Source organism: Malaclemys terrapin, chromosome 12 (assembly GCF_027887155.1).
Source record: "Malaclemys terrapin pileata isolate rMalTer1 chromosome 12, rMalTer1.hap1, whole genome shotgun sequence".
NCBI classification, from domain to species: domain Eukaryota; kingdom Metazoa; phylum Chordata; order Testudines; family Emydidae; genus Malaclemys; species Malaclemys terrapin.
Genome location: NC_071516.1, coordinates 31165102 through 31181976, shown reverse-complemented (window position 1 = coordinate 31181976; position 16875 = coordinate 31165102). Strand labels below are relative to the sequence as shown.

General features: G+C 45.0%; 1 protein-coding gene across 4 annotated transcripts in view; it reads left to right on the top strand.

Moving 5' to 3' along the window:
• The first annotated feature begins 639 nt into the window (after positions 1-639).
• Positions 640-16875, top strand: part of RBL1 (RB transcriptional corepressor like 1) — an 83307-nt gene continuing 67071 nt past the window's right edge. For 3 of the 4 annotated variants that reach the window (XM_054045451.1, XM_054045450.1, XM_054045453.1), the window contains exons 1-4: positions 640-862; positions 4440-4751; positions 8675-8808; positions 11262-11462. In XM_054045451.1, the coding sequence (XP_053901426.1) occupies positions 719-862; positions 4440-4751; positions 8675-8808; positions 11262-11462 (791 nt within the window). In that variant the 5' untranslated portion in view covers positions 640-718. The remainder of the gene's footprint in view (positions 863-4439; positions 4752-8674; positions 8809-11261; positions 11463-16875) is intronic. The other variant, XM_054045452.1, reaches the window with a different exon arrangement.

Here is a 16875-nt window from a genome sequence, read left to right as displayed (position 1 = left end):
TCAGAGGCAATGAACAGAACAGGCAATCACTGAGTGAACCATCTCCCGTCCACTCTCAGCATCTGGCAGTCAGAGGTAGGGATACATCCCTGATTATGGGGCTAATAGGTGATGGACTTATCCTGAGGAGGAAATAATCATTGGGGCAGAAGTATCAGTGTCCGGATGCTACATTGTTAGCACAGTAAATGAAGCTGCAAAACAAATGATGTTTAAATTACTTCACTCTAGTAAAAGGTAATTTAGAGCGAGAGCTACACCCCCACCACCACCACCACCCCTGTGTGGAGGGGCCTTTGGAAGCTGAAGACTTTATGCTTCCATCCCACACCCCTGTCAAGATTTAGCAAATTAGGACAAGCCCGCAAATAAGACCCACCCCCACTTACCGACCAGTCCCTGCTACCCGTTACAATCTGCTCTCCCTGTCCCAGGAGCAGTTCGCACTACACCTGGCCCAAACCGCTCCCCGGCCGTGTCACGCGGAGCAGTGCTGCACCCGCCGCTGCCCCATATTCCTCCGCGGCCGGCCCGCTGTCAGCGCCGCTCGCGGGGTCCGGGGAAGCGGCAGCAGCCGCAGAGCGGGGGGAAGGGGAGGCGATACGGAGGGATCGGGGCGGAGGGATACGGGGCCCGGCCGGGTGAAACGGTTTTGGCGCGCAGGGCGCAGGGGCTTGTGGGTTCGGCCCACGGAGCCGCGGGGGGCTGCGGAGCCGCCATGTCCCGGGAGGAGCCCCCGGCCGGGGAGGGCTCTGCCCGCGCCGCCATCGACCGCCTCTGCCAGGACCTCAACTTGGACGCGGCCAGTGCCGCGGAGGCTCTGCGGGACTTCACGGCGCTGCGTGGCACGTACAGCCTGGAGGTGAGCGGCAGGGCCGTGGCCGGCTCCGCCCGGAGCCCGACGGGGCAGGGGGCAGGCGCCGGGCCCAGCTGGCTTTGCCCCGGGATCCACCCCAAGGTGCCGGCAAACGCCGCTCCGCCCCGGTGTCCGAGCAAGCGGGCTGCGTGCCGGCGGGGCGCCCCTGGGGCCGGGCTGCTGAGGTAGCTCCTGGGCCGCCCGCGGCCCTGCAGGGCCCGGGGTGCCCGCTGGCTCTGGGGCGGAGGCGTGAGCGAGCGCTCGTGCTGGCAGACTCGGCTCCGTGGGAGACCGGTCAGCGCTGCGCCGGGCGGGGACCTGCCGGAGGCTGTACCCAGACGTGGAGCGCCCGCAGGAGGCCTGGCGCAGACACCCGCTCAGCTGTGTGCCTGTGTTCCCAGGGCTCCTGTCCGGCTGCGCGGATCGGACTGCCCGGGCTGGTACTCCGCCGGGCCGGAGATGAATGCTCTGCCAATGGGAGTTGGCCAAACGCGTTTCAGGTTCCGTAAGGGCCTGTCTACACATGAAGGCTGTGTCTCCCTCGCAGAGTGCCATGTACGGCCCCCGGTGCAGGTGTAGTGTACAGAGACAGACAGGGGGACTTCTGGTGCCAGAACACCACCTCCCCAAACAATATTAGCTATGCCCTCGAAAGCCTTCGTCTGGCTACACAACTGTATCCACCCTGGAGGTTTAGTCAGCATAGCTATGTTGCTTGGTTGGTAGGTGTGCGTGTGTGTGGGGGGGGGGGGGTGTCATTTATTCACACTCTTGGTGGATATAGTTATGCCAATATAAGCATTAAGACCAGGCCAAACTATTCAGGGCTGGAGTCCACATGTGACACGTTTATTCTGGAACAAGAGTGCCTTGTTCTGGAACAAAAACAACAAGGCGCTCACACCCCCGCTACCCAGAGCATTGTACCTGCAGTGCAGTGTGCGAGCCGAGGCTGCAGGGGAGGGGGGACAGCAGGGGAGGGCCGGGGGCTAGCCTCCCGGGCCAGAAGCTTGGGGGCCAGGTAGGACGGTCCCGCAGGCCGTAGTTTGCCCACTCCAGAGCTAGAGCCATATGATCCCTAGTTCCCTTGCACAAGTTAGAGCAGCCCCCAAGTTTGATCTAACCTGGTTTGGGGCAGAGAATCTGTTATTGATAGTTGGATGGAGCCGGAGGTACTTTGGCCATGCCTACACTACAAATTTATGTTGACTCAAGTTACATTGGCAATGCAACTTGCCCCTCCCTAGTGCACTGTCTTAGGAAGTTTTGGCAGTGCATGATAGGGCCAAAATGAGTCTCGCAGGAGTGACTGGGAGCATGGGGTCCACGTCCCAGTTTGCAACTGTCTACATCTCATAAAGTTATCTGTATCCCATAATTTTTGTGCCTTTATTTCAAAACTCCACAAACCCACGTGACCCTCCTCGCTGTCTGTCTTCTCTGACAGAAGCATGGAGACTGCATAGCTTTGCATTATTTCCACAAACATTGAAAGCACAGGGTGCGTGATCCTGGAATATTTGCAGAAGTGCTTGAAAAACCAAATCAGTGGGGAACATGATGATTTTTTGACACATTGCTGTGCTACATCATGAGAATCAATTCAAGGTTGTCGGTGGCGTTCATAGAATAGCTGCAGATGTTGGAGTGCTCTTCTGGCCTCGAGAAACAAGCGCTGACTGGTGGGATCTCATTCTAATGCAGGTTTGGAATGATAAGCAGTGGCTGCAGATCTTTCAGCTAGGGATATAAAAGGTTAACCAGTAAGCATTAGGCTTACCAGTTGACCAAAGTTAACTATTAACCCCAGCAGCCCTGCGTTGGGCCGGTGGGAGGGACCCGAACCTGGCTGTCCCGACCCCAGCCCTGCCTGTGCTGGGCCCCAGCCAGATTGGCCCAGGACCCCCCTCCCCCCCCAGCTACCTTGGTTAACCGAAATAATTTTAATCGTTTAACTGGTTAACTTTTTTAATCAATATTTCCATCCCTACTTTGTGCAAGTCCACATTCCTGGATTCGTGTGCCGAGCTTGCACCTGCCCTCCAGTACTGGGACACCAAAATGAGAGCTTTACTGATAGTGGAGAAGTGAGTGGCAATCACACTATGGAAAGTTTCAACCCGATTGCTACTTGTCAGTCGGGAATCAATTCAGAGTTGGGAAATCTACCAAGGGGGCCGTTGTCATGGAAATGTGCGGGGCCATTAATTGTCTCCCGCTCTCGCAGTGTGCAGGACGTAGGGGGTGGATTTGCAGCAATGGGATTCCCAAACTGCAGTGGAGCAATGGATGACACGCACATCCCTATTTTGGCACCAGGCCACCATGCTACTGAGTACATCAACAGAAAGGGCTACTTTTCTGTGGTTATGTAAGCATTGGCGGATCGCCAGGGACACTTCACTGACATCAGTGTGGGCTGTTCAGGGAACGTGCGTGACGCTCGCATCTTTAAGAACCGAGGGCTGTTCATAGAGCTACAAGCAGGGAATTTCTTTCCCAACTGGCGGATTACTGTTGGGATGTTGAAATGCCAGTAGTGATTCTGGGGGACCCAGCCTACACCTTTTTCACATAGCCATACACTGGCCACCCCAACTGCACCAAGGAACAATTTAACTACTGGCTCAGCCAGTGTGGAATGACAGTTGAATGTGCTTTTTGTTGTGAAGGGTCGCTGGCGTTGATAACTCACAAGATAGGACCTCAGTGAGGAAAAATATCCCAATGATTATAACTGTCTGCTCTGGCCTGCATAATGTATGTATGGCGGAGGGGGAAAAGCTTCTGCCGAGGTGGATGGCAGAGGTGGCATGGCTGTCTTCTGAATTTGAACATCCAGATACAAGGGCTCAAGGCAGAGCTATGTGTCTCAGGAAGGCTTTAAATGACCATTTTAATAGTGAGCCAGAGTAATGTGTGGTGTTGTAGTGTGCTCTTTTGTGGCCTGGTAGGAATTGTGTGGTGATTGCTGTACATGTAGGAATATAACATTAATTCACCTATTTGTTTTGTGAATGGTCATGTGGGAGTTGTGTGACGTGAAGTAACAGGTAAATTGTTGCTTTCAGAACTGCTGAGTAGTTGGTAGCATATCTTGTGAACTAATAAAGATGAATTGTGTTACAAAATAAAATACTATTGGAACAAAATCAGTGCAAAAAAATTGTAACTTCACAACAAATACATTAAAAACTTAATAAATTTAGTTATGAAGAGTGAAAGAATTTTCATGACCATTTCAGCTACACAGATACAGATCTGTGAAAGTCAGAGTTAGTATTTGAAGCTGTGATTGTCCTTATCAATCTACTCCGATGGACATTAAGGGTACTGTAACAACTCCGGAAGCCATGTGGAATGTTGCGGGGGGGGGGGGGGTGATGATTATGAGATGTCTCAATATGGAGTTCTCAATGGGCTGCAAAAGGAGGCTAGCCTGGGATTGTTGAATCTGAAAGTCCACCAGAGTTTGCTGCATCTGTTTGCTGCCTGAGAAGCTCCACTGTACCCTGGTGCATCTTCCTCCCTCTTCCTGCTGGGACTCCTGGGCCTTTCTCCTCTCCACTCTTTCCTTTTCCAGACTGTCTGCAGTGTTCATCCTCCAGGCCCTGTGCTTATGGTCCGATGCAGCACTGGCTTGCAGGATGTCCTGGAACATGTTATCCCGAGTCCTCTTCTTCCTCCACCTTATGTGGCTCCGCAGGTGTGGAGCGGGAGACTGAAGGCCACAATGGCAACAGCTGAAGATAAAACACACCGAGGTACTATTGCTGGTGCATTCATTACAGAAAGTGAAACAATGTTGAACTTGCTCCCCAAAAGTTTTAAGCACTACAGTCTCACTTCTGCTTGGGATTTCTTGTGCCTGGCATCAATCACTGCACCAGCCATGGTGAGTATGGACTACTGGGGGATAAGGGAAATGAGGAGGGAATTGTTTGGTTGCATGATTCTAATAGTATATAGGACAATGAATACTGGCACCCTTTCTACAGTAGATGGTGATTTTAGCTGATATCTCACTCTGAGGGTAACAAAGGCTCTCACGCAGCTGCTGCAGGCATCCCAAAGCCACCCAGGCCCATGTGCTGCTAGCCTGTGTACTGCAATGGTACCTGCTGAAGTTATCACTGAGTGGCATGGGAAAGTGTCCAACCTTGGAGGAAGAAACAAGGCAGCCCTCCCTAGAAACCGTCAGAGGATTGCAGAGTACTTCCATGAAAGTTTCATTGAGATCTCTCAGGAGGATTCAAGGGACATCCCTGTGTACATAAACAAACTGCTATGCATGGTCCCTAGCTCTAGACAGGAATGAAAATCAGATAGCAGCTCTACCTCTCTTGATTGTACCACTACGTCTTCTAGCAGGGGTAAATTAATGAAAAGTGAAAAGATTGTGTCCTGCTGCTTTTGGGGGTGGGAACAACTCTGTAACTGAAAATTTATGTACACTGGTAACCGAGGTTCCTTCCCCTGCATTGGGCTTGCTTGTGCTGGACTGCGGTGGGGTAAAAAATAGGTCCTGGCTCACTGCACAGCTGGATCCCTTGGTCACTTGTCCCCCATCCTCCTCTTTGTCCAACATCTCCTTCTCCCTGCAGTTCATGGCAGGGGCTTGTGACTTAGAATACCTTTGAGGTATTCATGGTGCTGTTGAGGGTGGTGGTGCAATCTCCGCTGGGAATGGCATGCAGCTCTTTGTAAAAGCGGCAGGTTTGTGGCTTGGCAACAAATTGGTTGTTGGCCTCCCTGGCCTGGTATGCTGCTGCAGCTTCTTGGCTTTCACATGGCACTGCTGCTGGTCCCTGTCATACCGCTTCTCCTACATCCCCTGAATAATCTGCTCGTAGAGGGCAATGTTTCTACAGCTGGATCAGAGCTGTGCCTTAACAGTCTCTTCTCCCACAAGCCCAGGAGAGCCAATAGCTCCAGTCTACTCCAAGCAGGAGCACATCTGGAGTGTGTGGATGGCATAGTTAACTAGGCAGTTGCAATCAACAATGGAGAGCCGCTAGTCTGCTCACCAAGCCGGGAAATCAGAAAAAAGGAATCTCAAATGTTCGGAGGGCTTTAAAGGCGAGAGGGTGGCTTCCAGTCTTTCTGACCCCTGGGCAGGGGAGTTCACTATGATGACCAGAGCGATCAGTGTGGGGCATTGTGGGATGGTTGCTGGGGGATAGTTAGGGTCAACATAACTTGTCTACACTTACATTTTATAGCGCTCTAACTTGCTGGCTCAGGGCGGTGAAAAATCACCCCCCTGAGCGCAGCAAGTCTGAGCACTTTAAAGCGCTAGTGTAGATAGGCTCTGAATGTTGGGAGCCGCACTCGCAGCTAATCCCCTCCCACCACCCCGCATGGAGGTCGATTACCAGGAGCGCTGGGAGAGCATGTGACCACACAGACTTCCCATGGCAGTGCTTTGAAGTTTCCAGTGTAGACATACCCTAATACAGTGTCTACACTCACACTGCGTCAACCAAAGTACATCAACCATGGCTTTGTGCTGCTTAGGGAGGTGGTGTTCCTATGTTGGTGTAATGGTGCATTTACATGGGTAGGAGACTAATTTAAATGTAGATACATGCAAAAGTAGGTTAGTGTAAGCTGCCTTGCATTGACCTTACTTTGTATTGTAGACCCGGCCTTTAGTTTGCGCAAACACTGCTAGCTAAGAGAGTTTCTGACATACTTTTTCTGGGGTCCAAGCTATACTAATTTAAATTCACACCTTCGGTTAAACCAGTGTAACTTTCCCATGTAGATGAGGTTTACTATACAAGCAAAACACCTACCCCCTGGAAAGGGAGGAGGGAAGACCCTTAGGTATGGAATGCTAGAGGTGAAGTAGAGGAAGAAATCATCATATGCTTCTGGGATTTCTCCTTTGCCAGACAGCAAAAACCTTTAGAATCCAGATACCACCACAGTGAGATAATGTCTGCTTTGGACAGGTCTGCTGGCTTACTGACACCACCTACTACTTGCAGGACAGACTAGAGGGATTGTTTAATACTTGTCCTGATTTTAAGCTATGGGAAGCTTGGAGCTACTGAGTTTGAGGAGCTTGTCAAGATACAGTTTAAATAGGACTTTTAAAAGAAATAAATTATATTTTGACCTGATTAATCTGTGTCTTGGCAATAAGATAGAGGCAATGCTTAGATTTTTAGGATCGTGATTCTTCTATTTTGAAAAGATTTGCTTATGCAATTCAGAAATAACTTATGAAAGGCAGTTTCTGAAGGGTTGTATGTACTGAAGCTCTTCTGGTAAATCAGTGTAGAAGCTGGCAATTGACCACAGGCGTCTCAGTAGAAGAGGGTCTTGGGAGATCTAAAGGAGGACCAAGTGGCTTTAACATAGGCGGTGAATTATATGGGTCTGTGGTGCCCATGCTTTACCAATATTCAGGAATGTGGGCCCAGCTCCACCAAAGTTTGGGCTTATATTTTCAGAGCCATCCCGTCCATAGAGCAACTGCTCTGGGCCCCGTGCTTCATGGGGACGTGGGGTCCAGGGTGGCCTGAAGGGTTAGCGGGGGGCCTGTTGCTGGCAGCAGTGAATGACCTGGCCCCAGCCTGCTCAGCCACACCCCACTGGCTCCCAGCATTGCTTGGGGGAGGAGGCGGAAGCTGGAAAGGGGTTGGGGGAAGGAGTGGAGTGTGGGCATGGCCTGGGGTGGAGGGAGGGGTTATCCTGGGCCCCACACCTCCCTAGGGACGGCCCTGGGTCCAAGTCCCGCCCCCCATACCTGCCTTGTAAGCCGATATTTAAAATATATATATATATAAATATAAAAATGGACTGGAAATATTAAGCGTTTAACAGTTTCTCTATATTGCACAATATCGCTATCGTAAGAAATTTATTTAACTAAGTATCAACTTTATTAGTACTAATTACGTATGACATACTGTGTTTAAGTACATTTGTTCCTGTCTATACGTGATAATGACACAGCTCTTTTGAATATGCCCCCACCCCGCCCCTGCTCTGCCCCTTCCCTGCCCCCATTCCACCTCTTCCCCCCCCCCCCCCCCCCCAGCCCTCTTTCCGGCTTCCGCCCCCTCCCCTGAGTGATACCGGGAGCCAGCAGGGCGGGCTGGGGCTGGGTTGCTCACTGCTGCCGGCGACAGCCCCCCCCCACAGGCCACCCTGGACCCCGTGTCCCCCTGAAGCGCAGGGCCAGGGCGGTTGCCCTGGCTCTGCTTGGACCCGTTCTGGGAACCACCAAAAACTATGCAACTGGCTCCCATGGGCTTTAACAATAGTTTGGAGAGGGCATTCCAACCGTAAGGAAGCATGGAAGAACTTCCGTGTGAAGGTGATAGTAGGGGCATAAAATAGACAGGGCTGGCTTCACTGATGTTGCAAAAAAGATAATGGGTTTCTAGCTGATCAGTGGCCAGATTGTGGCCTCGTGGAGTACTACCATATAGTTATCTTTAATACAGAGGTGCAGACAGCAGAGACCTCAGGGCTCTGCAAGCTGCAATGGTTTATTGTGAACTAAGTGGCCAAATCATATTGCAGGCCTCGTAGTGTCTGTTTTTAAAGGAACAATCAGCTGCAGTCTGCTCTGTTCCATGCAAATTAAGGATAGTCCTCCACTCCTATGAAGTAGTTTTGGTTCCCTTGTTCCAGATAGATTTTTAAAAAAATAATCATCCAACCCTGAGTAAATGTTGGTTCTTGTTACTGTCCCAAAGGATTTTAGAGATACTTGAAGTAGATGAAAAGCTGAGACCGCAAATTGAGCATTGTTGCCCTGGAAAAGTTTGTCCATTGATTTGTTTACTTCTGGTTTGACAGGGAGAAGTGGTGCATTGGTTGGCTTGTGCTCTATATGTTGCTTGTCGTAAAAGCATACTTCCCACTGTTGGAAGCGGTCTTATGGAAGGAAACTGCGTTTCACTGACTAGGATACTACGGTCAGCCAAACTAAGGTACTTTGTGTTTTGTTTTTCGCTTTTTTTCTAGAGATCTAAACATCTGTGTGTAGTCACAGCTTCTTTTCCTTATTCTAGATCTGGTCCCTTTTAACTGCTGTTTTGCTTACATTTTAACTGAAAGCAGAATGGCACCTTCCTCATAGTGGTGGAAGTAGGGCATCATTGATATTGCACAAATATAAAATCCAGCACATTATCCAGTTTTCACAGATATTAAGGCCAGAAGGGACTGTTAAGATCCTCTAGTGTTATTTCCTGCATAACGTAGGCCAGAGTAGGGATGTTAACCTATTAACCGGTAACACTATTGCTTACCAGTTAAACAGGTAAGCGTTAACCATTAATCCCCAGTCCGGCCCCGTGCCAGCTGGCCCCACTCAACCTGCCTTAACCGTTAACCCCAGTCTGGCCCTGCGCTGGCTGGGCCCGGGCCGGCCCTTTAAAAATATTTCATTTAAATGGTTAAACGGTTAACTTTTTTTAAACAATATTTACATCCAGGGTGGATTTGATTTAAATACTATCTACATAAAAGTGCATTTTTGTTTGTTATAACCTTAATACATATTCTTCGCAACTCAGACAGATGTAGGTTTCATTTTTAGAAGGTACACCCTATACATTTTTAAACAGTGATTTATTTTGAAAACTTTTCAGATTCGTTTTACAGCTATACCAGAAAATGAATGATTGTTTGGTTGTTTCATTTACCAAAGGTAACTGAAGCAGATATTTATGAAGTCATTGAGAGCTGAACTCTTTCCAATTCAACAGGTTAATATTTGGAGGATTTTCTTCCCATGCTGTATCACCAGACAGACATTTAAATTATTTTATTTAACTAAAACAACATCATTAAGTATTCTGAATTTTTTTTCTTCAACAGCAAACATATAATATTATAACAAAACAAGCATATGTCCTTCACTTCTCACATTTATCTCCAGACTTCTGCTCCTTGTCCAGATCTATTCCGCCCCCAACAATCTTCTATTCATTTAACTTTTTGAAACTTTGCACTTTTAGAGAGAGATAAGGGATTGACTCTGTGTACACAAATTTACAGAGGGACAATAGAGTTGAAGTCTGTTATTTCTCACCTCTCTATATTTATTTATTTATAAACATTTTTGCTGTTAACAAGCACGTTACCTCTGGAGACACAAATCCAGTTTGAGAACTGCAAAACTAAGCATCTCTGTTGGTATTTTCTAGACTGAGCACTGATTCCCATTGGATAGATAGAAAGATTAACCCAAATAATCTATACAGAAGCCCCTGGAACCCTTTAAGATTGGGTCCCTAATCCATGAACTATTGGAACTCATTTACAAAATTTTCTTAAACATTACATGAATATATTGTCTCATACTATAGAATTAGAATTTATAATCCCTATTCCATGATACATTATAGCTCAAAAATATCTTATCTTAATTAAAACTATCTTTAGATAGGTTTTTTCCTCAAAGCATTTTTATCAAAAAAATCTGATTTAAATTTTAAAAAATGATTTTGTTATATTATTTTAAATCATTGATTTTTATCCACCCTGTTTACATCCCTAGGCCAGAGAATCCAGTGATTTCTACATCAAATCCAGTGACTTCTGTTTGAACTAGATCTTATGTTTTAGAAAAAGATCCAATCTTGATCTAAAGACTCCGAGTGATAGAAAATTAACCACTTCCTTTGATAATCTGTTCTAATGGTTAACCACCCTCACGATTTAAAAATTTCCAGTAATCTTATTTACAGCTTTAATTTTGCCAACTACAGTCTCTGGCCATTGGATCATGTTATACCTTTGTATAGATTGAATAGCCAACTAGTATTTATTATTTTCCCCGTATAGATATTTACAGACCATGAATCAAGTCATCTTTCTTCATTAAACTAAATACATGGCACTTTTTTACTGAGTTTTGAAGTCATATTGTTGGATTCAAAATTGAAAGTGCTGACCATTTCACAATGAAACTCAGATGAATGCTTGGGTGCTTAGAGATGTATAATTACATAAGTATTTATGCACTTCAGTATTAATTCAACACCTAATTCTTCAAAACAGGTGTCCTGGTTAAGCACCCAGTTGTGAAAATTACATTTTCCCTGCCCCTCAACTCTTGTTTTTCTGACCCCACCAAAGAGAGCCAACTTCTCTGATCTGAATTAATCCATGTAAGGGTGTGGAAACCAAAGGAAATCCACAAGTAAGAGTTAACTGTGTGAAACATACTCAGCACTAGAGTCTAGCAAAGTGTGTTTATCCTTTCCTGGAATTAAAGCAGTTACTAAGCAATAAATTAATCCGATTTGGTTTTCATCAAAAGTCCATCTTTTTAAGAAAAGATCAAGAATGTGGGGGCGGGGGAATCTTAGTCTAAACTATTTGATCTGTTTCATGGCTGGAGATTAAATTATAATCAAATGTTGCTCTTTTTAAGTTTAATTCAGTTTTTTAGTAAAATGAAGAAGTGGATGGACATGTCAGACCTGCCGCAGGAATTTCGGGAGCGAATGGAGAGGCTAGAGAGAAACTTTGAAGTATCGACTGTCATTTTCAGAAAGTTTGAACCAATATTTTTGGATGTATTTCAAAACCCTTACGAAGAAACACCTAAACCACAAAGGAGCAGAAAACAGAGGTATATTGAGAGATTTAAATGATTTTACTGAAAAGTAAAGCTGTCGATTAATTGCGTTAACTCGTGTGGTTAACTCAAAAATTGACTGCTATTAAAAAAAAATAATAGTAGTTAACTGCACTGTTAAACAATAGAATACTAATTGAAATTTATTAAATATTGATTTTCTACATTTTCAAATATTTTAATCTCTATTACAACACAGAATACAAAGTGTACAGTGCTTACTTTATATTTTTGACAAATATTTGCACTGTAAAAATGATTTTAAAATATTTTTCAGTTCACCTTATACAAGTACTGTAGTCTATCTTGAAAGTGTAACTAACAAATGTAGATTTGTTTTTTGTTACATAACTGCACTCAAAAGCAAAACTATGTAAAACTTTAGAGCCTACAAGTCCACTCAATCCTACTTCTTGTTCAGCCATTTGCTAAGACAAACAAGTTTGTTTACTTTTATGGGAGACAGTGTTGCCTGCTTCTCATTTACGATATCACCTGAAAGTGAGAACAGGCGTTCGCATTGCACTTTTGTAGCTGGCATTGCAAGGTATTTACATGCCAGATATGCTAAACCTTCGTATGCCCCTTTATTCTTCAGCCACCATTCCGGAAGACATGCTTCCATGCTGCTGCTGATCGTTAAATTTAATTAACATACTATTTTTTTATGACTGAACTCCTTGGGGGAGAATTGTATGTCCTCTGCTCTGTCTTACCCACTTTTTGCCATATATTTCATGTTATAGCAGTCTCGGATGATGACCCAGCACATGTTGTTTGATTTACGAACACTGTCACTGCAGATCTGAAAAAATGCAAAGAAGGTACCAGTGTGAGATTTCTAAAGATAGCCTCAGCACTCAACCGAAGGTTTAAGAATCTGAAGTGCCGTCCAAAATCTGAGAGGGACGAGGTGTGGAGCATGCTTTCAGAAGACTTAAAAGAGCAACACTCTGAGGTGGAAACTACAGAACCCGAACCACCAAAAAAGAAAATCAACCTTCTGTTGGTGGCATTGGACACTGATGATGAAAATGAACGTGCATCAGTCCGCTCTGCTTTGGATAGTTATCAAGCAGAACCCGTCATCAGCATGCATGCATATCCTCTGGAATGGTGGTTAGCGCATCTGGCACATAAATATCTTGCGACATTGTTGTGATGTTGTTGACATGAACTGTGACCCTATGGATCATTGTTGCAACCAGTGTTATGTATTTGCAGCAAATATTGTACAGAGGAGGTCAAGTGGGGTTTCTATGAAAAGCTTGTAGTTTGCTGGTTATGATTATGCTGTCTGTGTGTATCATTTTTGTATTTGAAGTTATGAATATTGGCTATGTACTTAGAATCAAACACACTGAGATACAAGTAACCTCAGTGAAGCATTTGGTCAGTTTCTTGAGAAAGGACTATTCTCAGTAAGTGCCCAGTCAAGAAACACTTAAATGACAATGGACTTTGGGAGACGCCAATCCACATCTGAGCTTTCCTGGGAATGTTCAAACTAACATGTAAACAATGGCGTCGGCCTGCAAAAGGCTGAATCATTCATGGACATGTGACGTGCCCAGGTGGCTACAAACTCCATCTTGTTGCTGTGATTTTGCACAGGAGAAAAAAGGGGTTACCTTCCACACAAGAGAGGATATAAAGGGCCCTGGAAACCTCTCCATTTTGTCTTCAGTCCCGCTTTTTACCTCTGGAGGAACTTTGCTTGAAACTGAAGCTCTAAACAAAGGACTACATGACCCATCCAAGCTGGGATGTTTGTACTCCAGAGACTTGATTGGTTTACATCAGCAGTAATCCCATCAAGCCTGAACTAAACTTTGCAATTGTTGTATGTATTTGATTCCATTTAACCAATTCTAACTCTCATCTATATTTCTTTCTTTTTATGAATAAACCTTTAGAATAAAAAATCTAAAGGATTGGCAACAGCGTGATTTGTGGGTAAGATCTGACTTGTATACTGACCTGGGTCTGGGGGTTGGCCCTTTGGGATGGGAGAACCTTTTTTCTTTTACTGGGGTATTGGTTTTCATAACCATTCATCTCCATAAGAAGCGGTGCTAGTGGTGGTACAAGGGAACTGGAGTATCTAAGGGAATTGCTTGTATGACTTCTGGTTAGTCAATGGGGTAAAACCGAAGTCTTCTCTGTTTGGATGGTTTGGTGTGAGGAAACCCAGCCTTTGGCTGTAAGTGCCCTGCTCTAAGCAGTTTGTCCTGAATTGATACTTTCAGTTGTGTCTTGCCAGAGGCCGCATTTTTACAGTTACAGCAGTGCTATGTGAATGCCTATTCTCACTTTCAGGTGACATTGTAAACGAGCTGGCAGCCTTATCACCTACAAATGTAACCAAACTTGCTTGTCTGAGCGAGTGGCTGAAGTAGGACTGAGTGGACTTTGTTTTATTTTTGAATGCAGTTATATTTTGTACGTAATTATCATGAAAGTTGAACTTAAAAATGTCAAGAGATTGCACTACAGTACTTGTATTTGGTGAATTGAAAATACTATTTATTTTACAATGCAAATGTTTGTAATCAAAAATAAATATAAAGTGGGCACTGTACACTTTCTATTCTGTGTTGTAATTAAAGTAAATCTATTTGAAAATGTAGTAAATGTCCAAAAATATTTAAATAAATGGTATTCTGTTTAATGGTGCGATAAATCGTGATTAATTTTTTTAATCCCTTGACAGCCCTTCTGAAAACTTCTGTTTAAGCAATGGTAAGGCCAGGATTTATACTTTGAAAAAGTGTTGACTTGATAGATGTCACTTTTGGGTTCAGTTCTGCAATGAGATGCACTTAGTCGCATGTATGCCCCTGTGAAGTTCCATTGATGTCAGTGGGGCTCTGCATAAGTCCCTGGTCATCCTGCATGCAATTGGTTGCAAGATACCAGGACTTTGGCCAACTCTAGTCCCTTGTTTGGGTGAGCATTAAGTGCTGTGATGCAGAAGATACCATTCTTCAGATGAAACCTAAAGCTAAAATTCTGATTACTTGTGTTCAACAAAAATCCCATAGCACTTTTTTCAAGAGCAGGGGTATTGGCCTCAGTGTCCTGGTCAAATACTATCTCTTGTAATTAGTCTTTCTGAAATGATTCCTTTAGATTCAGATGGCTACAGTATTGTTTTACTTTTCTGAATTGGTGCGTAATGTTATGCATTGTCAAGTATCCTACATAGTTCTTTTTTTAATTGGGTTTATGTGCTTCTTCCTGATGTACAAAAGTACTCATTTTAAAAAAAGTTTTCTGATTGTTTTACATTAGAAATATGAGAGAGCAAGTCCGGTTGGGGGGGGGGGTTGGTTGGTTTGTTTTTGTTTTTTTGCTGGAGAGAGATCTGGGAGTCCTTTCCAACAGATATGAGTTTCTGATATCTTAATTGAAGGGGGACATGAATACTCCTGGGGGAACTGTGCGCCAAAATATTTAAAATCCTGTAACAAAATTAAAATTCTGTGCACAATATTTTAAAATTCTGCACGTTATTTGTCAAAATAACATACTCTAATCACACCAATTTAAATTGTTTTTGGTCATTTATTTCAAAATCCCTGTCAGCAAGTATGTCTGTAACAATACAGACGACAAAAAAGATTCAGGAAATGTTTTTTGACAAATAGATTCCTTACTAGGCATATTAATACAGAATTCTGAGTAATTCATTTAAACTACAATACAGAACCGTATTTCCTGCACTCCTCAGAAGTAGTGAAAAGACGGGGAGTTAGGGGTAACTGAGGAGCTGAGGGAGAAGGAAGGAGCCTGGGTGTGAACTTAGAGGGTTGTGAGAAAAGTATGGAACAGGTTTTTTGGGGCCATTGGGAGGGATTGTTAGGGAGTTCCCTCATGCTGACCCTGGCTGACCCCTAGCCTCTTCCATTCTGTCAGGCACATCTGCCCCTGTCCACATGTGTCCCTCCACGCCCATTCAGACACCCACTCCCCCATCCGGCCCTGCACCCCCTCCCCCTGTCCCCATGTGTCTTTGCCTCCATTCAGACACCCCCCTGTGGCCCTGCGCCTCCATTCCCATTTCCCTTCCCCAGTCCTCCCTCACTAGCCCTTATGAGCCACTGTCTGACCCCCACAGCAGTCCTATGCGGTCTCCCCATATCCCCTGTCTCCTGACCTGGCCCGACAGGCGCTGAAGGGAAAGAGCCTGCCTTCTTCACCCTAGCTGACCGGGATCTGCTGCTCTGTTCTAGTGCCATAGAGCCCTCTGGTGGGCAAAAAGCAGAACTGAAGCAACTTTTCCAGAAGAAGCGCTTTTTTTTTTCTATGCAAAAAATTAAAAATATGCCCAGCTTGTTAATTGTGTGCAGTGGTGCAAAATTCCCCCAGGAGTAATTGAATTCAACTGACTTTTTCTCTCAAATGTGTGTTAGTTGTAGTTGTGAAATTGGTGTAAACAAAAAACGAGTTCTAATCAACCTGGATAAAAATCCTTTCCCCTCTGTCATTTCTCACTTTCAGCCTCATTCCATCTGAGAATGCTATTAGTTTGTCTATAAAGTTCCAGGATAGACAAAACCTGAACTTCTAATGCAGAAAAGCATAAAGTTATTAAAAATAAAAGTTATAAATCTATTTTTTCTTTGCAAGTTCAGGTCACCTTTAAACAGCTACTTGTGTTCCCCTAGAGCAGGGGTGGGCAAACTGCAGGCCACATCCGGCCTCCCAGCTGTTTTAATCTGGCCCTTGAGCTCCCGCTGGGGAGCTAGATCTGGGGCTTGCCCCGCTGCGGCGCTCCAGAACGGGGAGCAAGGTCGGGGCCGCTCCATGTGGCTCTCAGAAGCAGAGGCATGTCCCCCGTCTCCGGCTCCTATGCGTAGGGGCAGCTGGGGGGCTCCGCTCTGCATACTGCCCCCACCCCAACACAGAATACAAAGTGTACAATGCTCACTATATTTTTAGTACAAATATTTGCCTTGTAAAAAAACAAAATAAATAGTATTTTTCAATTCATCTAATACAAGTAGAATTATGTAAAAAAAAAAAAAAACTGCATTCAAAAATAAAAATATGTAAAACTTTAGGGCCTACAAATCCACTCAGTGCTCGAACAACTTTGGTTACAATTTTCAGGAGATAATGCTGCCTACTTCTTGTTTACAATGTCACCTGGAAGTGAGAACAGGCATTCACGTGGCACTGCTGTAGCCAGTGTCACAAGTTATTTACATGCCAGATGTGCTAAATATTCATGCTTCAACCACCATTATAGAGGACATGCGGCCATGCTGATGATGGGTTCTGCTCGATACATCAGTCCGCTCTGCTTTGGATTGTTATGTTCATTTTCATCATCTGAGTCAGATGCCACCAGCAGAAGGATGATTTTCTTTTTTGCTGGTTCGGGTTCTGTAGTTTCCACATT